This window comes from Falco naumanni, chromosome 2 (assembly GCF_017639655.2).
Source record: "Falco naumanni isolate bFalNau1 chromosome 2, bFalNau1.pat, whole genome shotgun sequence".
NCBI lineage: Eukaryota > Metazoa > Chordata > Aves > Falconiformes > Falconidae > Falco > Falco naumanni.
This window is the reverse complement of record NC_054055.1, coordinates 2,151,511-2,173,034: the sequence shown is the minus strand read 5'-3', so window position 1 is coordinate 2,173,034 and position 21,524 is coordinate 2,151,511. Positions and strand designations below refer to the sequence as shown.

The window sequence follows — 21,524 nt, the reverse complement described above, 5'->3', positions numbered from 1 at the left end:
CACACGGGCCCCTCGCCTGGCCCCGGGGCCTTCCTGCAGGAAGGGCAGCGACCCGCCACCGCCACAAGCCGCCTTTGTTCCCTGCTGCCATTTCCCGGCCAGAGACGGGGGCCGCCGGGGGCCGGCGTGGGCGACGGTGCCGCCGGGCAGGGTGGCTGCAGCCGGCTCATCCCCATCCCCCTCCCACGGCCGTGCCTTGCCGCAGCCTCGCCGTGCTGATGCAAAGCGTGGCCCCCTCGGCCCCCCCAGCCTGGGAGGCTGCAACGCCGGGGCACGGGCCCGGCCCGGCCCGGGGGGGCTGCCCGCCAGCAGCTCCCAGCTGCACCGAATCCCGCTCCCCCGTGGGGATCCCTGCGGCCGTGTCCTGCTCCCGCTGCACGGTGCCATGAGGGTTGTATCCTGCTCCTGCTGCTGTCGGGGAGGGCTGTGCTGTGTGGGGGAGTCCCTCACCAGCGTCTGAGGGGCTGTGCCACCCCACGAGCTCCCGTGGGCAGGGCTGACGGCAGAGTGATGGGTGCCACGGTGTGGGGCCACACAGGGCAGAGCTGGGGGGCTAATGCAGCGCGGGGCCCCCTCCCTTGCTGGGATGCACTGTGCTGCCTGAGGACCCTCCGTATGCCTGGGGTGCCACAGCAGGGACGTCCCTGTGGCTGTGGCACTGTGGCAGGAGCTGGCTGGAGGTCTCCTGCCAGGCCACCAATGCACACGCTCCACCCCCAGGACTGGCAGAGTGGAGGCAGGGGCTGCAGCCCCCACGGTGGGCAAGGTGCCATCCTGGCAGAGAACAGCAGAGGAATGGGTGCTGGGACGAGGCAGGGACCCCAGGGTGGGATGCCAAGAGAGGCAGCAGGACGCAGCCCTGCCCTGGCCCTGGAATGGTGGGATGAGCTCATAGCTGCTCCCCTCCCAGCCGCTCCCTGGCCTGGCTTGGCTGGGCCACCATGAGGTCAGGGTCCAGCCACTGCCCTGGCAGGAGCCCCCAGAGTGGGGCAGAGGGAAACTGAGGCCCCAGGCAGCTGCCCTGCCCTGCTCAGCCCCAGCACCACGCTGCGTACCCCAGCTATGCCCAGCCCAACCCTGCTGGCCCCAGGCTTCGCCGCCCTGGGTTGTGCTGGCCCCCTGCCCCGCAGCATCCATAGCCTCTGCAGCCCAGTCCCTGGGGCTGGGTGGGGAGCAGAGCCGCCAGCTGTGGGGTGGACACAGCCCAGCTCTCTGGCTGGCTCCCAGCCTCCTCCAGCCCTGCCAAGCCTGCCCAACCTTGCCTGGCACCCAGGATCCGTGTCCCACACCCCAGCACCCAGGGTCCGTGTTCTGCACCTCCCAGCTTCCAACACCGAGGATCTGCATCTCACACCCCGGCCCCAGCACTCAGGCTCCACATCCCGCGCTCCAGCCCAGACCCCACCCTAGCCCAGGGTCCTGGGAAGGGATGGGACCTGCTGGCCAGGCTGCGTGGAAGTGGCATAGAGTCTGCTGAGAGTTCACAAAAATACTCGGTGCTTTATTTGAACCTCAAAACCAAGGCGCAGATGCTGCCAGAGGGCAGCACGCCACACGCATGCAGGCAGGGGAGATGGATGGAGCCCTGCATGGCACGGTGGGAACACTCACGGATGGACACGTGCATGCCAGGACCCACTCAAAGGCCAGCCTGGGCCCGGCTCAGCCAGGGCCACTGGCCAGGGTGGCACCAGGAGAAGGCTGTGCCCCAGCCTCGGTGACAAGTGTTGGGACATCCCAAGGGACTGCTGGTGGTGGCTGCATTCACGTGAGGGGCAGCTGCAAGGACCCACGTTGGTCCTTCACAGCCGAGTGTGGCATGCAGACCTCCCCAAATTCAAGACAGCTCCGGATGCCACCAGGCTCAGCTCTCTCCCTCTACCTGCAGTTCCTGCCCATTCCTCTTCCAGAGAGCCTCCAGGCGTGAGCCCTGTGCTGCTCTCCCAGCACAGCACCAGCTCCCTGGTGCCCCGCTGCACAGGATGCAGCCAAGTCTTCCTGGGCTGTGGCCTCTGTGAGCCAGAGCAGTGGCAGCCCCCTTCCACTAGCACTGCCCGGGGTCTGGCCATGCATGGGGGAGGAGTGGAGGAGTCTGGGGACACTGCTAGCACCCAGATGGCACCACTGCCATGCCAGTCTCCTGTGCCTTGGCAGCCAGAACCCACAGATTGGGGGGTCACCACTGGCACTCTCCTTCTGGGGCAGCAGCAGCACCGCTGAACTCCAGCACTTCCCAGCTCAAGCCCCATGGCACAGGGGGTGCAGATGCCAGAGTGAGGATCTCCAGCATCACTTGCCCTTCCTCCCCAAACTGGGCTTGAAGTGGAACACCCCTTGCTTGCTGGAGATGGCTTCTGGGAAAGGCAGAGCAGGAGAGCTTGGATGCTCTTGGCATCTGCTGTGCCCCATGCACCCCTGCCTTTGCACTCTCCTACCTTGTTCCCGTGCAGTCTGTGCACAAGATAGCACCTTCGAAGACACTCCCTTCCCAGCAACCAGGCATGGATGGGCCAGGACCCTGCCCCAGCCCTGGATGGACGAGCAGTGCCTGGGACCAGCTCCTGGCCATGGCTCCTGTGCTCACCCGGGGCTCGGGCTCAGGAGGAGCCTGGATGCTGCCCCAGGTGCCGCAGCATGGGCCCAACTCTGCTCCAGCCCCAGCCCAGCAGCAAAGGCTTTCCAGGTAGTCAAGGCTGCGGGTTGCTCCACTTTGGGGTGCAACTAGAGAGATGCAGGGGCAGCAAGTGCCCCTTCTCCCCAGGCTGCCTTAAGCTTCGAGGCCTGAAAGGCCACCAGCCCTTTTTGGGGACCTTGGCCAAGGACCTCAAACCTGGAGAAGAAACCATGAGACCACCCAGGCAAAGCAGGGGCACAGCAAGGCTGGCCCCCGGTGCCCTGATGCTGGGAGCAGAATCCTGCTCTGCCCAGAACATCTTTCAGAGAAACAAGCAGCAGGTACCCGACCCCCTCCTCTGTCCTCCTTCCTATGCCAGTATCTGGCAGGGAGCCAGGGCAGGGGGTACTGGTCTTGAGGGTCCCCAGGAATAGTCCAGAGCTCCAGGTGCAGACAGGGACCACGCACAGACACCTGTGGGGCCCAGGACCCCGGGATGATCCTTGCAGCAGCTTCACAGCAAACACCCTGGCCCCAGCCTTGGGAGCAGCAGGAGAGGGAAGGGGCTCTCTGCCTCCTCTAGGGAAAGAACAGCGCCCACCTGGCGCCGGCACCATGGCCGCCACGCAGCTGGCTGCAGCTCAAGGCCGGCTAGAAGTGCTTGTCCTCCAGCAGCGAGCTCACCACCAGCTCCTTGTTGCCGAAGTCCCAGAAGGCAGTCATGTGGAAGGCCATGTTCGAGAGGACAACCAAGTACTCCAGGAAGGCGAAGATGGTGTACACTGGTGGAGGAAACAGAGCAGGTGAGGACAACCTGCAGCCAGATCTGCCCAAGAGCTGGGGGATCTCCTGGGGCACCTCCTTGGGGCAGCAGGGCACTGGGGGGGGGGGGGTGTTGTCCTCTGCCTGAATCCAGGCTAGGGGAGAAGGACAGCTGGGCACCATTCCTCCTGGGGCAGCTCTCCTGGCCTCTGGCTGGGATTGGCAGGCAAGGTGTCACCCTGGCCCCTTCCCCCAGCACATCCCCCCAGGCACGGCAGAGCCACGGCAGGACCCCGGTCCCTGCCCTGGCCCTCTTACCTCCAGGGCTGCAGTACCAGTTGTGGTGGATGAAGACACACACAGCAAATGCAAATGTGATGAAGGTGATGAAGAAGAGCAGCTGCTTCCACTTGTATGACTTGCGCTCCTGGAAGAGGCCAAGAGCTGGGTCACAGCCCCAGTCAGTCCCTGGTGCCTGCCTCATCCCTGTCACCCCACACGGCAGGGACCTGCGGAGGCCAAGCAGCTCAGCCTTTGCCTCTGCAGATGCCCGACATGTCGGAGCAGCCATCCCCATCCCCAGGAAAGCTCTGTCTGGGCCTCACTGCAGCCCCTCTGCACCCGAGCTCCCTGGGCACAGCCGGCTGGGTAAGGACCATGGGCCGCACCGGCCGCTTTGACAGGGCTGTGACCTGGGCACACACTGGGGGATCACACCTATGTGGAGATAAACCAAGCCCAGGCTCCCTGTGGTGGGGCAATAAGGCAGCCCCAAGGGCAAGTTGCCAGAGGGGGCTGCGGCATGCCGCCAGCTCCCACCCAGCTCTTCCCTTGGGAACTCGCTGCTGCAGCTAAGTGAGGGGCAATGGGAGCCATGGGGACCTCTGGCACCATCTGACACCAACAAGCCACATGGCCCCCTGGGAATGCCGGGGCAGGAGCACCCGGCCACCTGTGGTGGTACTGGGATGTATATGGCACATGGGGCCCTTGTAGCTCCCCAGAGATGGGCCAATGGCTCTACCAGACAGTAGATCCTCTGACTGCAGACCGGGCAGCTGCAGGTGGCCCCGGCTCCCCTGGGCGCTGCCCAACCGCCCCGGCACGGGGAATTCACCAGTGTGTGCAGGCAGCGGCAGCTGGCACTGCACCTCCTCACTTGTAACTGCACCAGGGAGGAGGAAACCACATGAAGGGGTGGCAGCTGGGGCAGGCGCTGCACCGGAGGCATCGCACAAGCCACCCTGGGGCTGGGGGGCCCCCATCCTCCGCCCCAGCACCACCTCCGACAGCACAACGGCAGGGAGCAGAGCATGGGGCTGCTGCCAGTGGCCCCCCATGCCCTCAGCAATGCAGTTTGCTGCTTCTGTGCTGGCAGAGTCCATCCCCTCCAGGAAAGGGAGCAGCCCAGGGGTCAGCCCTCTCCCCCACGGTGGGCTCCCCCAACCCACTGCCCTATATGCATGCTGCCCAGCATCCCCCAAAGCGGGGGGCTGCAGTGGGTACCAGCTCCAGCCCCCTTCCTCTTCTCTCCCATCAGGCTGATCATCGTGGATAAAGAAACCTAAGGCCCTGGCGTGAACAGCAAGTCCCTGTGGCAGAGGAACCCCAAACCACAGCTGGACACCAAGAAGGATACAGGGGAGACCCCAACATCTCCACCCCAGTGCAGGGCAGCCAACAAGCCAAGCCCTGGAACAGGGGGGTTGGAAAGAAGGGGGCCAGCTATGGATGCTATGGATGGCCCAGACATGGGCTGTTATTACCATTTCTGGGTGGGAGGGGAATTTCCCCCTTGTCTGATGTTTCACGTGAGACAAAAACTCCATTTTCAGGGACTGCTGAGAATGAGGAAAATTTAAATTGCCCCATCACACTTTCCATTACCCCCCGGAAAGTGTGCTGGCAGGCCTGTAAGCACAAACAGGTCACGGCAGGAAGGAAAACCCAGAGAGGAAGGAGGGTTGTCTTTACCACCTGGGGACACAGGGCCAATGCTGCCTCCACCCCCCAGGGCCTGGGCAGGTCCTTCCCAGCTTAGGCTGATGGGGGTCTCTCTCCCCATCAGCTCCCGGGACCCTCTGGAGCAGGGCTTCCTGCAGGCAGGAGCAGGCAGCCTGCCCACAGCCCCTGCCCGCCTGCCCACCAGGAAGCAGGGGGTGGCTGGTGCTCAGCCATGAGATTGCGGGGCCAGGGGCATGGGGTGGGACGAACACCAGTGCCAACCCCAGAGTTAAATAACAATGAGCAGCCAGGGTCGAGGCGCTATGTAAAGTTTCACACCGGAAAAGCGGGTCACAAAACAGCCTTGTTTTCATCCAGGTCCCACAGCAGCGGAAACGGTTGCACTACGAAGCGGCAGCCGAGTCCTGCTTGTCACAGCAAGGTGAGCAGCAGATCCCCGCTGTACTCCCCTGCACTGCATCGCACCGTGCTGCGCTGCACGGCTTCATACGGCACCGCACCATGTCATACAGCACCATGCTGCATTGCATGGCACTACAGTGCATCATATGGCACCACGCTGTGCTGCACGTCACTGCACCGGGTCATACGGCACCACGCTGTGTTGCACTGCATTGTGTCATGCTGCACCACGCTGCACCCTGGGATGCTTCACTGCATCATATGGCACTGCAGCACTCTGCACTGCACAGCACTGTAGAGCTCCAAACCACACCGTGCTGTCCCACACCACTGTACTGTACTGCACAGCACCTCACAGCGCTGCACAGCCCCCGACTCCACGCCTTTCAGGAGGCTGCTGCTTGCAGTGGATTTAAGGCATCCCCAGATTCCTTGCAAGAGGCTCCCAGTGATCCAGCAGCCAAAGGCTGGGGAATACCAGGCAGCTGAACCTCCTGGGACATCCCCAGGGAATGCTGCGAGGGACCACGTGTGGGGGATCTCCAGCAAAACCGGGGCCATGGGAAGTGGCGATTGTGACTGGCACTGCCTGAGCCACAAGCCAGACAGTGGGTACCGTCCCTGCTGGTGAGCAGACAGGCAGCTCATCTCCATCAGGCACCGGCAGCTACTGGAGCTCCCACCGCAGTGCCTGAAGTGCAGGCAGGTCAGCTCCTGCCTCCTCCTCCTCCTGCACCAGGGCTCCTTGCTGCAGCTGGGTGTCCTGCCCATGCTGCTGCGGGGACCTTCCCCGAGGAGCAGCGAACAGTGCCAGATCTCAAGCCAGCAGCTGCTGAGAAACCTCTGTTCAGCAACATGGGCATCTGTCACAACAATGTGCTGCCTCCCAACCCCTGTGCACCCCTGGGGACCCGCCACCGGCAGCAAGCACCTTGCAGGCATAATCCCCTGGGGCACTGGGCTGAGCTGTGCCCAATCATTAGGGATTAACACCTAATTATCCACTTGCCTTTTATAATCCTTAGTCAGGCTGGGCCCAGTCCAGGGACTCACCCTTCAGGGAGAAGCAGAGGGTGAGCACCTGGGAAAACTCTCCAGTCACAAGGCCCCAGAGGTGCAGGGACAGGGTGCCATGACACGGGCCTGGGGACACCTTCAGGGGTCCTGGCCCTCAGGGGTCCTGCAGCAGGGCGAAGGGCAGCGCAGGTGCAGGAGACCCCCAGGGCAGTGCCCTAGAAGGGAGCCGGCAGTTCTAAGCAGCCTGGCAGGAGGCTGAAGCCTCCAGCTCCCCGCAAGGAAAAAGCGGGATAAGAAAATCCCAGGGAATCCCAAGCGACTGTGAAATGCTCAGGACGTGCACACTGAGGTGGGATGGATGGTTTTACAGCCTGGCAAACACAGAGGGATATTGGTGCACCCCTTCTCTGGGAAGTAAGAATCTTGACCCTAACCTTAACCCAGCATGGTGCGGTGCAGAACTTTGCTCCCCTGCAGGGCTGGGGCAGAGGGATGCTGCCAAGGCGCTCCCGTGCCTGGCATGGTCAGCAGGCATCGGCTGTCCAGGGACGGCGTGCTCCAGGCTCTGGTGGCTTCAGGCCCCCGGGTGCACTTGCTGAGGCTGCTGGGCTGGTGCAGCTGCAGCCAGCACCACTTAGCTGCCAACCCTGGCTTCGCAATTTCCGCCTGGCAAGACAGACTGGGGCACCCAGTGTCCCCTACAAGCCACTCCAGTTTCACGCAGCTCCCCCCACCCCCAAGCCAGCCCTCTGTAGCTGGATGCGTGTCTGGTCCAGAAAACCACAGGCAAATTCTATTTAGTCCAGCAGCTTCCAGGCTTTGAGCCGGGGCACATTCCCCGTGCACACAAAGGTGAGTCAGGAGCAAGAGGCCAGATGATGGGGGTGAGGAGAACAGACTGGCTGTACCAACCCAGCCTGGCAGGGACAGCCCCGCAGCCGCACCCCGGGACACTGCCCCGTGTGGCTCTGAGCCTGTGGAAGGTGCCTGGCATCTCCCTCCCCCATACCAGGGGAGCCCCCAGCCCTGCAAACCTGGCTCCAATGGCCGGAGGATGGCTGCTGTGAGCAGGCAGGTGGGAAATAGCAGCAAGGAGGCACAGAGCCTCCTGCTTCTTCCACTGCCTCTGGAGAAGAAGAGGGACCCCGTAGAGTTCACACCCCAGCTCCTGACAGGGATAGGAAATGGAATGGCAAAGTGACATTAATTCAAAATGCAACAGCTATGCTCTCCTGGGACCTCCCAAGCACTGGTTCTGCTCCTGGAGCTGTCCCTTCCTGGGGGACAAGCATCACCCTCGAGGCTATGTGCTGCACACTGGTCCCATCTCCCCGTCACGCATTTCTGGCTCCCCTGTGGTGAACCCAAAGACAAACTGCCCTAGCACCGACAGCTTAGCACTGGTATATTTATAGAGGGCTTGTGTGAGCTACCGTCACCCCGCCATGGGCTGCTGTCGCTAGATTGCCAGCAAGGTGACGTGACAGTGCTACCAAGGAGTCAGGCTGAAAGCACGCCTGTTCACTGACTACGCTTGTGGTACCTTCTGCATGGCTCCAGCAGCTGCTGGAAACTAAGCTCAGCTGTCCTGCTCTGGCAATGCAAGCAGAAATGGCTTAACCAGTGCTGAGGAGGACAGGAGCAGCCGCGGAACGAGTATGGTGCCTGCCAGCCAGGCGCTGGTCGGCCCCGCTGTGCTCGTGCAGGCGGGATTTGCAGCCAAGCGGCACCTCTGCCTTCACACTTGCTGCATGACACACTTTCCAGAAGCCGCCAGCCTGGGGCTGGGCTCAGCCCTACAAAGCAGGCTGCCTGCAGCCTGGGCTGATGCGAGGCAAAGCTCCAGCACCAGCGGCACGGCAGGACCCGGCCCTACTGATGAGCCTAAAGCAGCCAGCCTGGCAGCTGCCATGCGTGTCTCCTGGCTGAAATGCAGCCGCTAGTGACACCAGCCTCTGAGGCAGGGGGGGCCGGGAAATATGTTTGCAAACAAGAAGTGAAACTGCTCTGCTCTGCTGCACATCATCTTCGAGGTGGCAGAGCCAGCTGTGGAAGGGGGGTTTTAAAGGGTGCGCAGCTGGCCAGGAGCAGAGGCACCGGCCAGAGAGGGCAACGCCACGCTAGCCACAGCCAAGCACCAAGGACTGGTGTGCTGCCTCTAGTCTGCTATGATCCCTGCACAGCTGGAGGCTCTCTGGCTCCATTTCCCTTTTCCCACCTGAGCTCTCTTCTCTGCTTGGTCCCTTCACCTCGTCCTCTTAGCTTGCTTTCTCTTTTCTTCCCTCCTGCAGAGCTTTATTTTCCTTTCTCTTACTATTTGCCACCTTGTAACTGGAAACAGTCTGTACTTCCCCATTACGAACAAGTTCCTTAGCACCTTCCTGCCCTTGCAGAAAGGCGGGCAGTTGCAACACAAGCCCTGACAAACGAAAGGCTTTTGCAAGACCAATTCCTGTGACTCACGTGCTGAAACTCTAGCAAACCTGGGGAGCTTTGCCCCTCTTCGGCAGTGCTAAAAAGCTGTGCCAGACATGGAGCCTGAGAAGGGCTGTGCACAGACCCCCGCTCCCTCCTCCAGGCTGACCAGGAGGAAGGCTGGGTCCAGCCTTCCAGCTCCTCGCATGGAGCTTGTCCTGGAGATGGTCCCAGGTTTGGCTCTGGAGAATGTGAACTCCCCTGGGGACCCTTAGTGGCTTCCTCTGCTCTGGTACCCTGCATCCCCCTTGTCCTGGAGCTGACAGTGGCAGAAGGGGACAGGCTGGGGGTAGCAAAGGCAAATAAACCCCCCCCATGACTAACACAAACTGAGAGAGAATCTGGTCCTGAGATACCACGACCTGCAAGAAGAGAGGTCACTTGCACGCTGCCCTAAACCAGACGCTCAGCGAGCGCTGCCCAACTTCTCCCTGCTCCTGCTGAGGCCAGCAGTTCCCGCCGGCTGCTCGGCTCGGGGTGAGGAGGATGTGGCAGTGGCACCGTGCTCACCATGGCCTTGCCACCCTTCCCCTGCCGAGCCAAGCAAGCCGCAGGTGTTGCAGGAGCTGGGCTAAGCCCACCGGCAGCCCCGTGGAGCCCTGCTGCCACCGGCCTGGGAAGTGAAGCAGGCATGCAGCCCAAGGAACCCAAACGGCAGGATAAGTCCCAGGAGACCCTGTCCAGCCCAGAGGAGCCATGGCCCCCTGGGAGTGATTCACAGCAGAAGCCCAACTTGCACATCATGGGACACCGATGGTGTGACAAGGCAGATCTGCAGAGCAGTGATAAGGGCAAGCGCCCGCTTATCAAACGATGCCGCCTGCGGGCACATGCCCAGCAGCGTGCCAAGCCCTCGGCCCACTTCGTCCAGATACATCCAATCTGACAGCTGCATCGTCACCCTGCAGTGCTTTCCTTTTTGGAGGGACTCACCCGTCACCCTCACTCCCCGGGCGACAGCTCCATCTGCTGACACGCAGCCACACAGGGAGCTGGTGCAGGGGACACGGTGCTCCCAGGCAGAGGCAGATGAGCCCTGGCTCCAGGTCAGGGCTGGCCCCAAAGGGGAGCTCTCTCCGTGGGGATTTGGGAGGGGAGGATCATGCACCCTTTCAGGCAGCTCCTCTCCATCAGCAGGGCCTTTCCAAGATGAGAGGAAGCCATGCCAGGTGGTGGCATGTTCAGCCAGGGCATCATCATTGTGCCACTCCACCCTTCCACCCAGGGATGTGCCACAGTCAACATGTCCTTGGAGGGAGCAAATGCTCCTTTTCTGGGCTTGGGCACATGCACCAGGACACAGCAGTGCCCCCAGCACAGCTCAAGCCTTGCAGCATCAGGAAGAGGGTAAGAAGGAAAAGCTGCCACCTTGCCCACTGCAGCACACAGCTGGAGATGCTGCAGCTTGGTAGCAGCCCCCAGACAAGCGAGTCCTGCAGGATGGGGAGACAGGTTTGCTGTGCCCCTCTCCCATGCCCAAAACCCAGCAGCACCAACACAAAGATGCGTAGGGTGCTCCAGCACCAGCAGGTGCATGAGAGCCCAGGTGTCAGCACCCAGCAGCACTGAGCCTGCAGGCTTTGTAGGCGCAGGCTGCTCCCCAAGCAGACACCCAGCAAGGCCACCATCACACGGCAGCTTCACAGACCAGCTGTGGACGTGCAGACACACAGGACTGGCTCTGGACAGCCATGACAGGACCTCCCACCTGCTTTCCTCAGCTCCTCAGGGGCAGGTAACGAACCAGCCCCACCAAGTGACAAGGCAGAGGAAGGCAACCTGCAGGCAGGACTGCTGTCAGATGGCAGCAGGGTGCACTGGATCAAAACACAACCGGTGGGACATTGCTCATGGTGTTCCCCAACATGAACTTGGGAGAAACCCACCAAAATTACCAGCAGAGGAAAGGCAGACATTTACAGGCAGGCTGCTTACCCCCCTGACCCGATCCTCTGGCTCTGATGCTGTGATGGGTCAGGGACACATTACACCAGAGCTCTCTGCCTGCAGTCCCTGCCACACACAGCGATGTGTACCCATCACCATCGGGGTACACAGGCTCAGAGCTCAGCCCAGGGAACAGCCACAGTCCCCACCTCACAGCCAACATCTGTTTTTTTTTGCTCCTGCCAGCTGACAGCAGGACTAGCGCTGCTGCTAATATGCTGCAACCAAAACTCACGGGCTTGCTGCAATGCTACAGTCTGCAAAGGTGCAAGGACTGCAGGCAGGTGCTCCCCGGGGGCGACTGCTGCATGGGGAGACATCTGAGTTGCAGCGCTGGGGGAAGAGATGCAGGGGCTTGATGCTCTCACAGAAAACGAAACAAAAAAACCCCCACCCAACCAAAAAAATAAACTGAAAAACAAGCCAAAAAAAAGACGAAATCAATAAAGGAAGCCACAGTAAAGCCACTAAGGGGTGACCGGTGAGCTCCCATTTTCCCCCTATCACCAGAGACAATAGCTTGCTTCCCAGCGAGAGGGGAACCCCAGGATCTCCAAAAGTCTCTTTCACAGGGAGTCCTGCAGCCAAACAACTGCCGGAAGCTTCTTTTCCAGGTCTCTGAAATAAGCCAGCAAAGGGATGGGCTCAGTGAATTGCTGGAAAGGGACAATAAACAGCTGTGATGAAGCAGGAGCCTTACCAAGGCGCTCTCTGAACCGTCCAAGCAGACCCTGCACACAGCACTCATCCTGCCCTGTATGCAGTCCCTTCAGAAAGACTTGCTCCCAGCCCTTGCCAGCTTCCCAGTCCTGAGATAAAGACATACACCTCCACCAGTTTCCTCTGAAGGTCTCTGCTTCGCAAAGTGATGACCTTGCTGGAGCAACACAGTCCAGGGAGCCCTGGGGACCTCCCTCATGTATTACTGGGGACTGTGAGGGCTGGACTGGGGACCAGCGGGGCAAGATGCATCCCTAAGGAGAAAAGGACTGAGAGCTCCAGGGAGCCCAGAGACCCAGGCAAAGCTGAACATACAAGAGGCATGCATGCACAGAAGCAACTTTCTCACACAGAATTTCAAAGCTGAATGTCCTGCCCTGCCTGTCTGTGGCTGTGCTGGTGCCCATAGTCCAGGATGGCACCAAAGCGGCATCCAGGTGATGGAGCCAGAAGGCTCTGGCTGGATGCTCTGTCTGACCAGCAAGTCTCTGAGCCCACAGGGAACCAGACCCACAGCCAGTCTGCTCAGTGCACCAATTCCTGGAGAAAAGGAATAACACAACACCTGCTGCCCACTCCTGGCAGCTGTTCCCAGTTCCCCAGCACAAAGAAGCAAATTTCAGCTCAGAAACAGGCATTTTCAGGCAAGAAGGTCAGCAAACTCAACCTGCAGGCACACTGATGGGGTAGCATTCAAACATCAGCTCTAAATGAAAACCAGAAAATAGAAAATCAAAAGATTCTTCCCAACTTCATTTTGGTAAACCATAACTTTTGGTGACCATGCTTCCCAGTTTCACCCGCTAGTGTTAACTCCTTTAGCACCCAGTCACAAGCAAGCACCAGCCAAAAGTCTCTACCGCCAGCTGAGTGCCCCCTCCCCAGCACCGCACGGAGAGAAGAAAGGAAAGTTTCTGTACCTCAGGACTTACTGTGTGTTTCTTAGTCATTCTCCAGAGGATGCACGTTAAGAGCATGTGGCCCAGAGCCGATGTAATAAAGACGATAAAGGCATTTTCGTGGATTGCTGAATCAACAAGACAACAGGTTTACGGTTAAATCTGAGCCAAGAGCACAACGGGAACATGGGGCAGGCTTTGGGAGGGTGAAGGACTGCTTCCTGCAGGATGCAGTCCTTCTGGGAGTCCCAGCACCTGGGAGATGCTGTGCCCCCACCCCCCACCAGCAGAGCTCCAGGGACCCAGAGTCTTTGCAGCAGAGAGGCATGGCACAGCTCCGCACCCTCAGAGAAGGGACCTGGTCTGAGAGCTTCCGTTGCTTCACACTATTGTAAACTTTGGGCACCCTTGAGAGCAGCTCAGCATCCCTGCTATTATTCTAGGGATAGGGAAACTTAGGCACGAAGTGGGGGTTTGTGGAGTAAGCCAGTCCAAGATCCAGAAAGGGCCATCTTCTGGCCTCCTGCATTATGTACTTACGAATTAACAGCTGTCATCAGCCCCACCACCAGCACTGAGGTAGTCTCAGGCATCACTGAAGTAGCACAGATACAGGGTCAGGCTGGAAATACAGCTGGAGCAACACTAAGCTAGAGCAGCTCACGAAGCCCCAAAGCCACACACAAAGCCCATGCAACTTCAGGTGAGTTATTTTCAAATGAATGCTTCCATTTAAGAGTTTCCCAGCTTCTTCTCCAGGAGCTGAACCACAGGCTGAATTCCCAACCACCTGAACATAAGAAATGAACTTCCCTGCTTCCCCTCTTGATTCCAGGGAAAGTGAAACCATGCAAGGAGCAATGGTAAAGACAGCTATTAGAGGTGAAGATGTGAGCTGTGTCCTGCAGAGATGATTAACTTGAGCCTGTTCTCATCTCAGCACGGAAGCTAAGGTCTGAAAACTTCCTTCCTCACAAACCTGAGATTAGTCTGTAATAAGGATCTGGGAAAACCAGGTTAGCTTCAGCTCTCAATGCAGCTTTTGCCCAGCCACTCTGCCGCACCTCAGTCTCCCCCTTGCAAAGCTCTGCACAAGCTGAGCAGAGCTGTCAGCTGCCAAACAAGGCACAGGCAGAGCCATTCAGGTGACAGCATGGTTTGAGGTATCCAAACCCCAAAAGACCATCTGAATTTCTAAGGCCACATTGCTAGTCCCTGATGGCCCAGAGAAGCCCCACTGGCAGGTCAGTCTGCAGTCCCTGGCCATGGTGGGGGCAGCTGGGGACATCAGCAGAGGCAGGTGGGGTGGTGATGGGATGCCTCACCATCATGGGAGATAGGGAGCGCTGGCAGGAGACAAGGAAGGTGAGCTGGACAGGAACACCTCCTAGACCACAGACCTCCCTTGGCTGGGGTTCACATCCAGCCATCCCAGATCACTGGGCTCCACTATGGATCTGCATCCTCACCCTAAAGACTTGCGGAGGTCCTTGGACTCTGTTCATGACACCGCAGCATTGAAGCCATCAGGCTTACTGATGAAGACCCAGCAGAAGCCAGTGAGCATCTAAACTGTGGGAAGCTTCATCAGACTGACAACCACCGCACCCATGACAGGCCCAAACCCAAACTGCTCTGGGCATGGCTCCTGAGCGATGAGCAGTGAGCAGAAATGCAATAACCACTGCACTGCGAAAGACAGAAGCATCTGTGAGTAGGACAGTAAGCACAGGGACAAAGAGCTGTCAGCTGTCCCACCAGCCTGAGGGTGCGGGGGCTCATGACTTTGTGAGCTGTTTTTCCTGGACAGGATCACAGAATGATCAGAGTTGGAAGGGACCTCTGGAGATCATCTAGTCTGATCAACAGCTTGTTGTTTTAGTGGGCAAGATCCAATATCTTCAAACACCAATTCTGACAGGGAATCAGGACAGCACCTGCACTGCTCTGCTTTGTGCTTTGAATGTGAAACCCTTCTTCGATGGCAGCAGTGGGCTGAAGGGAGCCTCAGATATCATGCCCTGGGGCTGGACCCCTCATCCCCACAGTCACATTCCCAGCCTTCCTGGAGGGCTCCGGTGGCCACAGCCCATCTTCAACTTGCTGCTTTAAGCAGTTGCAAGGCTTCCTGACCCCCACCGCACCTGCCTTTGAGAGTGTGTTTTCCTCACCCATTTTGAGTAGTAAAATATCCTCAGTACAATTATCAGCTGAGTTCCCACCTCCTCACCTCACCTGCCTTGCTGCAAGGAGACAAACCCTGTTCTGTCAGCTTCCCCTCCCCAGCACTGCTCCAAACCCTCTTTTCTTGGAACTCTGGCCTGGCCTCCCTTTGCAAGGCTTTGTGACTACATCCTCCAGTGTGGTCCCACAGCCAGGCAGGATATCCATCCTCATCCTCCTCCTCCTCTGGGCAGGCACAGCCAACACACAACTCTCCCGACAAGTCCCAGAACTGGGTTTGTTTCTGCTGCAACAGCACCACCTTGCTGGTCCATGGATTTGAGTCCTCTTAAGTCAATCCCCAGTGTCTCCTCCAGATCTCGGGATTAAACAGCAGCTGGATATCATCACTGGCACTTAAATTCATTTCAGATGAGACCATGTGGGAGAAGAGCATTTCCCAGCCTATTGTGACCGTATTTTGCACACACTGACTTAACCTGAAAAATTCTGATTTTGTTTTCAGGTCAATACAGGAAATTTTACACAAATAATTTTGTGAGAGGGTATTTAAAATGCAGCTGGAACAGAGCATGGGCCGGAAACCAGCTCAGAGCCAAAGCCAAAGCTCAGCAGTGGAGGCAGAGTGGATAACAAGGATGAACACTAACCTGTGTTTGCTCAGCTTCAGAGAGAAGCATTAAGCATGGCTTTGGTACGCAAGTGCAAACCAAGTGCTGAAGCCTGATCCTAGGCTTGCTACAAAAATTCAGCCTATGGTTTTGGCCAATTAGCAGCAACCCAAGAATTTTGGGACAAACATGGCTATTTGCATATTATGGACATAACTTTGCTCTATAAGTACTAATTTTAATAGATTTTTTTAAAAAACTTCTTTTTTCCCCTCCAAACTGACTACTGCCAAAACACTGACATGAAGCAGAGCTCTGCAAAGCCTCGGCAGCTGTCAGCAAGGCCACCAGTAAGATAGTCAACAGAGAGTGTGGGAGGAGACACCTACCATAGTTTTCAGATGAGGACACATACGTCAGAATAAGGAGGGCGAAATTTTCAAGCAGATTGAGCAGCAGGTTGAAGTGGCACAAGTGCAGGTAGTGAGGATGTGAGCAGTGGCAGCTCTGGTAGTGGTTCCAGTAGGCAACTGCCACCAGGAAGCGGGGAGCTGAGTGGAGGCCAATGCAGAGCCGCCAGATGTAACGCTGAGGGGTCTCTCCCCCGATAGCAGCACTGATGGAGGGGAGGTAGTTAGGGACCTGGAAGAGAGACAGTAGCTTATGGGGAGAGGCACAGGGAGCGTTGTATTTATAATACTGTTGTATTTATAGCTCTCCAAGATGCTAAAACTGGTTTGGTGTTTGTTTGTTTGTTTTTTTTTTTTTCCCCAAATAAGTTTATTCCTTTTTCAAAAGCCAGGGGACATAATGTGGCAGCAACCCTGGTTCATCCCCCAGGACCACAAAGCCCCCAGCTCTGCTAGGTCAGTCCCCGGGCACTGGCATGCCCTGCTCAGGGTCCCACTTGGATTTCTTAGCTTTACACTTCTGACCTTTATTCCTTCCTTTTACTCAGTCATGGTCCCCCATGTGTTCTTTGCCCTCAAGTTTGGGGACAGAAGAGAGGAGGGTGCATGGTTTTGTTAGTGAAACACTAATGGAGAGAATCAATAGCAACAGCAGGCAAAGACACTGTTCAGGGAGGAACATAAAAACAGCAAAACCATCAATGCAGCCCTGGAATAAACTCCCAACTGCCAGAGTTTCACAGTCCAGGGACTTCCTGAGCCAGTCACAGAAGGGTTTGGGTTGGAAGGGACCTTAAAAAAATCTAGTCCAATCCCCTGCCATGGCCAAGGACACTGTAATTGCTATGTGCCATGTGATCACAGCATGGCTGGGGCTGGAAGGGGCCTCTGGAGACCATCTAGCCCAACCCCTACAGCAGGCTGCGCAGAGCCATGTCCAGGCGGGTTTGAATGTCTCCAGAGCAGGAGACCCCACAGCCTTTCTGGACAGCCTGTCCCGGTGCCCCGTCACCCTCAGGGTAATGATGTTCTTCCTCACATTCGGATGGAAGTTCCCATGTTGCAGTTTGTGCCCGTTGCCCCTTGTCCTGTCACTGGGCACCACTGAAAAGAGCCTGGCCCCGTCCTCTTGGCACCTGCCCTTAAGATATTTGTAGGCATTGATGAGGTCCCCTCTCAGTCTTCTCCTGTCCAGGCTGAACAGCCCCAGCTCCCTCAGCCTTTCCTCATCAGGGAGATGCTCCACCCCCTCATCTTTGTAGCCTGCACTGAACCCTCTCCAGTAGTTCCCTGTCTCTGTTGAACTGAGGAGCCCAGAAGTGGACACAGCACTCCAGATGTGGCCTCATTAGGGCAGAGTAGAGGAGAAAGATAACCTCCCTCGGCCCTACTGGCCATGGTCCTCCTCATGCACCCCAGGCTTTCTTCCACTCTTCCATGATCCTGCTCAGTCTCTGCTGGAGCCCGCACAGAACTGTGCACACCCAGTGTCCTGCAGAGAGGTGTTCCCCAGATCAGCCGCTCTCAAGGCAGCCAAGAAAGAGCTGGTTCCTCAAGCAGAACCTGCTACCTCCATAGGACATCCCCTACTTCTCATACTGGCAGAAGGCAAGCACTGGGTCCCTGCCTGCCCTCTCCAGGCCAGCCATGAACTAGGTCTCTGTCTTGCCTCTCCCTGCTCTCAGCCCATTGTCTCTTCCTGCACACAGCTGAAGTGCCCTTACTCCACCACCCGAGGAAAAGGAGCTGCATCACACCTCTGAGCATCCTTGCTGCCCTGCCCCACACACTCAAGTTGTGAGGAGGGGACAGAACCACATGCCACATGTGAACATCACTTATTTCTCCAAATCAAACTGTCCTGGCATTTCGTTGCCCAGTCAGCCCCCTCAGCAGCCTGCCTCACTATCCCTGCTCCAGGATCTCATCATCGCCACCACTCTGTGACAGCCCACAGTGTATGGGCACAAGAAACAGCACGGAGCCCATAAAGCCCTGTGGTCATCTCCTGCTGGTGGGAGAATATCTGTCGCCCACTGTTCCCGGCTTCTAACCAGCTGCTTATCAACACTTGTGCTGTGGCTGCTTGAAAACCTTGGGAAGGAAGCCAACCTCATCAGTTTCAGAAATCCAGGCAGTCCCTCTGAACCTTCATTCCCCAGGCATGTGTTTGTGACTCCTCTGAAGAACTCCAGTAGATCTGAGGGGCATCAATTCCTTTTATAAAAGCTGGGCTAACTCTTCCACAGGGCAGTATATTTATCTGCAGCTTCACCAGTTTTATTCCTTATCATAATCACCACCAATGTGCTTAGTACAGACATCAGCCTGACTGGTCTGGACTTACCTAGGTCCCTTTTAAAAAGCAAAAACCTCAGTTGCCAGTCCCAAGGTGTCAAAAATACAATAAAATCAAGGAGCTTGTTCAAGGTCTGTAACACTTCTGGTGGGAAAGCCCAGAAGACGACAAGAGCCCTGCCATCCCACTCGCTGTCGCTGCCAAACAGCCACAACCTTGGAGGACTTTGCATTTTGATGACGAGAGGTGCTTACCCCGCAATGGGTTGCTGTCGTCTCCTGGAAATGGAACAGCAGAGACCAGATCACACAGAAAAGGAAACCAAAGAGCGGGCAAAATACAGTCCCAATGGCTAATGTGGTAAAACGGAGCCGGAAGAGGATCCCATCTCGATCCAGGGGCAGCGGCACCTGTAACATCTTGATGGACCTGAAAACAAACAAACGAGCAAGCAAATGTTTGATGAGGATTCTCTGTCCTGCAAGATCCAGCCCCAGACAACCCTGGGCAGGAATGCACACGGCTGGCTGCCAGCCTCTCACACCCGTGTTTAACAGCAGCACAGCCCTAGGGCGGGCATCAAGGACAGGCACCAAAAGCACCATTCTGAGACACAGGAAGCCCAAGACTCACGTACAACAGCGGTCAGAGCAGTATCCCACACACATGTACAACAGCGAGCAGGGTCAGAGCAGTGTCCTGCACGCAGCAGGGAGGAGCAGGCAGTGGGACATCCCACACTGTGCTGCAGGCCATAATACCGATCTAGCTGGAAAAGCACGTGTGCTCTTTTCTGTGGGGCACGTCTATCCAGACTGTTCCCAGGCTGGGCTTGCAGCTGCAGCACAGCACAGTGCTGACATAGCGAGGACACTGCATGCTGCCCAGTGCTGCTGTGAGCTGCAGCTCCTCCAGTGCATCCCCAACCACCCAGAGCATCATCTGCTGCCACCGCAGCACAACTGCACCGCAGCCCCGCATCCAGCGCCATCCCAACCGAGTACTCAGCACCTTTACAGGCAAGACTCTGGCTGTAGGATCCGGACTTTGCAAGTCCCACACCTTGCACAACAATAAAGCTGTTGCTTATCAGACTGGGCAAGCTGGGACAAGTGGTTTTCAAGCCTAGCAGCCCATTTCCAGCTCATGGCTCTCCATCAGCTCAGTCTCAACACTCGCTAGCTGCTCTCTTGCTCTCAGCCACAGTTGTTCATCCCTGCACCCTTGGCCACAGCCCAGCTGCCCTCTAACTCCTGAGATCACAGTCACATTAAGTGTTAAAGGTCATCATCGTATTCATCTTCCTTTGGGCTCTCCTCCTGCCATGCCTGGCCCTGACCTCTTCTGTCCCAGCAGGCTCCCTCCTGCCTGGGGACAAGGGCCACCGAGCAGCTCAAACAAGGGGATGCGATGTTCTGCTATGAGTGAGCAGTCTGGGATCCCTGCCTCACCTCACCCACCGCCCAGGCTCCAGGACAAATCCGATTTACAGACAATCCCTGCAGAAGCCAGTTACCAGCAGGAGCAGGAGTCTGGGCAGCTGCCCCAGGGCAGCATGGCCACGATCTCCTCCAGCACCACCAGCCCCTCCCCCCCCCCCCCCCTTTTCTGGCACAGGGACTGTCCCCGCTGGTGCTGTGGTACCCCAGCAACAAAGGGCTATGGAAAACAGAACTCAGCCCCCTCACCTGGGCCGTGCCACTGCTCTGCAGGCTGCTGAGGGGTGATTTATTTGCAGGATGAAAGCAAAGTGAAAGGGAAGCTCTACCGTGATTCAGCCAGAGCCCTTTGGGGCCAGGACTGCAGCAAGCTGGACTGAGGAGTAGGTGGAGGGGGTTCCCCCAGGCTTGTCTCCCCAGGACCACCACTGGCAGTGACCCGGACGAGATGCCTCTGACGGGCAGGGCTGCTGGGGGCAGCTGCGCTTCCCACAGAGCAAGGCCGGGATGGGGGGCTGGGACACCTGGCACCCCGCACCTCCCTCGAGGTGGGCTCAGCTGTGGGGACACACTGAACTGTGTAATGGGGACACCCGTGGGGGGCAGCCTCACAGTGTGGGGGGACAGTGTCCCCACCAACCCCAAAAAGGGAGCCCCTGATTAGCCCCTGTCACATTCTCACAAGAGAGCAAATAAAATAGTAATTTTTTTGTGTCATGCACTGAAGAGACCCAAGCCTGCCCGGCACCAGCACCCACACCCCTAGAGACATCCCCGGACACCCCAGACTCCCCCCGAGACCATCCCCAGGCACCCCATACCCTCCTCCCAGAGACATCAGCTGAGGACCTCACAGTGCTGTGATCCCCCCACGGGCACCCCACATCCCTCCAGAGATCCCACGCGTCCCCCCCATGCATCCCACATCCCCCACAGACATCACTGCCCTCGAGCACCCCATATTCCCCCGAGACACACACCCCCCTCGATATAAGCCACCCCCTTTCAGAGACCTCAAAATGCTGTGACCCCTCTGGACACCCCACATCCCCCCAGAGACCACCCCAGACACCCCACTTCCCTCAGGGACCCCACACCACAGACCCCACCAGGCACCCTATATTCCCCCAGAGACCCACACCCCGGGCACCCCTTGTTCCCCCGAGCCACCCCCTCTCCAGATACCTCACAGCGCTGTGACCCCCAAGGCACCCCACACCCCTCAGGGACCCCCCGGGACCTCACAGCGCTGCGAGTGACCCCGCGGGCACCCACCTGTTCCCCTAGCCCCACACCACCTCAGGGCCCCGTACCGCTCAGCCCCCTCCGCTCTGCTCCATGCCCCAGCCCGTCCCCGCCTCCACCTTCACCGCCTCCGCCTCTTCTTCCGCCGTCACCCCCTCCTCCTCCCACTGCCCGCCCTTTCCTGCCGCTGCGGCCAGGCTCCCCGCTCCCTCAGGCCGGGCCTGACGGCTCCGCGGGGCCGGGCCGGGCCCAGGGCGCCCCCCACCGCCCAAGTCACCTCAGCACCCGCGCCTCCTCACGGTCCCTTTAAGACTCTGGTCCCGGCCCCCTTGCGTCAAAGTACGCAAGGTCCCAAGCGCTCTCCGATTGGATCGCTCGGGGGAAATCCCGCCCCTAACGCCCCGGATGTGGCGTGCTTTTCTGGATCCTTCCGCAACACCGATCTCCACCCTCTCCGTACGTCAGAACGGTAGGCGCGCAGGGCGCTGTGGCGTAAGGCGCTGCTGTAACCAATCAGAGAGAAAGACTCCCCGTT

General features: G+C 58.3%; 1 protein-coding gene across 5 annotated transcripts; it reads right to left on the bottom strand.

Moving 5' to 3' along the window:
* Positions 1 to 1,480: 1,480 nt before the first annotated feature.
* Positions 1,481 to 21,327, bottom strand: PGAP2 (post-GPI attachment to proteins 2). Of its 5 annotated transcripts, none has more exons than XM_040582607.1 (6): positions 21,267 to 21,327; positions 18,560 to 18,734; positions 15,986 to 16,238; positions 12,823 to 12,929; positions 3,695 to 3,803; positions 1,481 to 3,396 (listed from the first exon to the last, which is right to left on the bottom strand). In XM_040582607.1, exons 2-6 carry the CDS (start codon positions 18,722 to 18,724, stop codon positions 3,266 to 3,268), a joined length of 765 nt encoding a protein of 254 aa, XP_040438541.1. In that variant the 5' UTR covers positions 18,725 to 18,734; positions 21,267 to 21,327; the 3' UTR covers positions 1,481 to 3,265. The 5 variants fall into 5 exon arrangements, with proteins under 5 accessions (XP_040438541.1, XP_040438542.1, XP_040438544.1 ...); XM_040582608.1 differs by lacking the exon at positions 21,267 to 21,327 and adding an exon at positions 21,058 to 21,148; XM_040582610.1 differs by lacking the exon at positions 21,267 to 21,327 and adding an exon at positions 21,020 to 21,122 and having other exon boundaries at positions 12,835 to 12,929.
* Between the last annotated feature and the right edge of the window lie 197 nt (positions 21,328 to 21,524).

What these genes read in the sequence shown, in the direction of transcription:
- PGAP2 (XM_040582607.1), bottom strand. Translation starts at nt 18,724, where the DNA reads ATGTTACAGGTGCCGCTGCCCCTGGATCGAGATGGGATCCTCTTCCGG. An exon ending in CGACAGCAACCCATTGCGGG is followed by an intron (nt 16,239 to 18,559) that starts GTAAGCACCTCT and finishes TCTCTCTTCCAG; the next exon opens with GTCCCTAACTACCTCCCCTC. An exon ending in AACACACAGTAAGTCCTGAG is followed by an intron (nt 3,804 to 12,822) that starts GTACAGAAACTT and finishes GGCCTCTTCCAG; the next exon opens with GAGCGCAAGTCATACAAGTG.